General features: G+C 39.8%; 1 protein-coding gene across 1 annotated transcript; it reads left to right on the top strand.

Annotated features, from left to right (window-relative positions):
• Positions 1-418: 418 nt before the first annotated feature.
• LOC121937671 (iroquois-class homeodomain protein irx-5-like) lies at positions 419-2,793 on the top strand (the record flags this gene model as incomplete). The annotated part of the gene is made up of 2 exons (XM_042480998.1): positions 419-824; positions 2,767-2,793. Coding segments are annotated over 2 exons (433 nt in total), but the record flags the coding sequence as incomplete, so codon positions are not given.
• Positions 2,794-2,798: the final 5 nt, after the last annotated feature.

The raw sequence follows: 2,798 nt of genomic DNA, 5'->3' as shown, positions 1-2,798 counted from the left end.
AATATAGTTTTAGAACAATATGATTTAAAGCAGGTGGAGTGTTGCAGGTGCAGACGTTCTGCGGGGTCCTGCAGGGTCCTGCAGGGTCCTGCAGGGTTCTGCAGGGTTCTGCTTGCACGGTGCTGCTGTGAGCAAATGAAAATCTGTTTGTGTGTTTTGATTAAACCTTTATTTAACCGCATTAGTCTCATTAAGATTAAGAATCTGCTGGTCAGAGGAGAGCTGCCAAGAAAACAGCTTCAGCTCGCAAACGTTAAAGCTGCAGACGGAAAACACTCTGGCGTCTGTGTGTGTGTGTGTGTGTGTGTGTGCGTGTGCGTGTGCGTGCGTGTGAGGTCATGCACAGGAAAAAAAAACAGAAGAAGCAGATCTCAGCCGTGAGGTCAGATATTTGACGTCTCTCTGCTTCCTGTCTCAGAGTCCCGGCTACGATCCGTCCTCGGGGATCTCCGGCTCTTTGGACTACCACCCTTTCGGGGCCCTGGGGCCCTACCCGTACGGAGACCCCACCTACAGGAAGAATGCCACGCGGGACGCCACAGCCACGCTGAAGGCCTGGCTCAACGAGCACAGGAAGAACCCCTACCCCACCAAGGGGGAGAAGATCATGCTCGCCATCATCACCAAGATGACGCTGACGCAGGTGTCCACCTGGTTCGCAAACGCACGCCGGAGGCTGAAGAAGGAGAACAAGATGACCTGGACCCCGAGGAACCGCAGCGAGGACGAGGAGGACGAGGACAACATCGACCTGGAGAGGAACGACGACGACGACGAGCCGATAAAGGCCAACAGCGAGGAGTCGGAGACGAAGAGCGACGCTGGTGAGTAAAGCAAGAAAGACGAGTCTTTGTTTCAGCTGCAGCTCCTCGATCGATGAGATCTTTGATCAATTTGCTCATAACAGAAAATAATCAGCAATTTTGATGATTAATTTCTTTATTTCAGTCGTTTGTTTGGTAGAAATGTCAAATTATTTCTGGCTGCAGCCACCGAGAGCCACTGAAATGTCTTAAATCCTAATAATGTCCGAAAAGAAAAGAGACATCCTGAAATCAGAGAAATGTCCCAAAGTGCAATACATGACCTAAAATTCAAGAAATGCCCTAAAATCCTACAAATGTGCTAAAATTCTAGAAACATCTCAAAATCTGAGAAAATTCCTGAAATCCAACACATACTTAAATTCAAGTAATAGTTTAAAATAATCTAAAAATGTCCTAAATTCTAGAAACATACTAAAATCCTGGAAATGCCCTAAAAAAATCACAATCATCCTAAAATCAGAGAAATGTCCAAAAATCTAATAAACATCCCAAAATCTCAAAAATTGTCCCAAAGACCAAAACATGTCCTAAAAAAAAAAAAAAAGGAAAAAAAAAAAAAAAAAAATCTAAGAGAAGTCCTAAAATCCTTAAATGTCTCAAAATCAGAGAAATCCTAATCCTAAAATCCTAAAATCTGAGAAATGTAACAGTAAACTAAATGTCTTTGTTTTGGACGTTTAGTCGAACACAACCACACGTTGTTTTTTGTAATTTTGGGACATTTTGACAAAACAGCTGATCAGCCGATTAATCAATAAAGCTCCGATCAGGACGAAAACGCAGACGCTGATTTCATTCAGTGACAGAAAGTCGTGACGAACAGAAACAAACGTTCTCTGCTGCAGCGTCGATGATTCTTTTCTTTGTCATAAATGATTGTATACAGTATTTATACGCAGTATTTATACACAGTGGATTCATTTACTTTAGTAAAAGTAACAGTACTGCAGGATGAAAATTTCAAATAAAAGTACTTTTTTAAAGCAAAATGTAGTTTTTTTGAGTGTTTTACTGTGATATATTTTAATGTATATATACATATAGAGGATACATTCACGTGTGATCATAATTTCACTGTCGATGTTGAAGCTCTTCTTCTGCACAGTTTTAAGGCGCCATCACACAAACTGCTGACAAGTTTCAAGATAAAATATCACTTAAAAGAAATCAGCAGCTGGAAAAAGTCAAAAGAAGCATAAAAGAAAAAAAAGGACATTTCGGCTGAAGCTCTGTGCAGACGTGACGTCGGGCTGCGGGACGTCTTACATGTCACACGTGTGTTCAGTATTTTAATAAATGTTTATTATTTCAGTCATATTTAATCTGCTGTGATTAAATCTGACAGGCTCAAAAACATCAAATCGCCGACTCGTCTGTCGATTTATTTGAAGGTTAAATGGTTTTTACAGCATCGTGCTGCTGAAATCTTTGTTTTCTTTGCTGCAAAAAAATTGGCATTGACATTTTTATCATTTATTAATGTGTCGATTGTTTTTTTAAATGCGTTGTTTGGTCAATATTTGTCCAAAAATGGGGAAAAATGCCGACGTCTTCAGATTAAAACCCAAACATATTCAGATTCTTCACATTCAGAAGCCTTAAAACATTATTTTGGCTTGTGTTTACATTGTATTAGATTAGATTATTAAAAATAGTTGCCAATGGTTTTCTATGGATGAACTAATTGTTGCAGCGCTGATGTTGTTTATAGTTTGTTTGTTTGTTTGTTTGTTTGTTTGTTTGATGTCAGACTGAATTTCAGAGTTTTGTTTGTTTGTGAAAACGTGTCGACGTTTTAAAACAAAACAAAAAATTATAAACTGATTAATTAAGAAAATAAAATGCAGATTGTGTGTAATCCCTGCTGACCTGTTTGTGTGTGTGTGTGTGTTTCTCTGTGTGTGTGTGTGTGTGTGTGTGTTTCTGTGTGTGTGTGTAGCTCCTCGTCTCCCTGCCTCTGTGGGGCCCTCG

The sequence above is a fragment of the Plectropomus leopardus genome, unplaced genomic scaffold (genome assembly GCF_008729295.1).
Source record: "Plectropomus leopardus isolate mb unplaced genomic scaffold, YSFRI_Pleo_2.0 unplaced_scaffold27067, whole genome shotgun sequence".
Lineage (NCBI taxonomy): Eukaryota > Metazoa > Chordata > Actinopteri > Perciformes > Serranidae > Plectropomus > Plectropomus leopardus.
The sequence above is the reverse complement of the archived record's forward strand: the minus strand, read 5'-3'. Positions and strand labels throughout refer to the sequence as shown.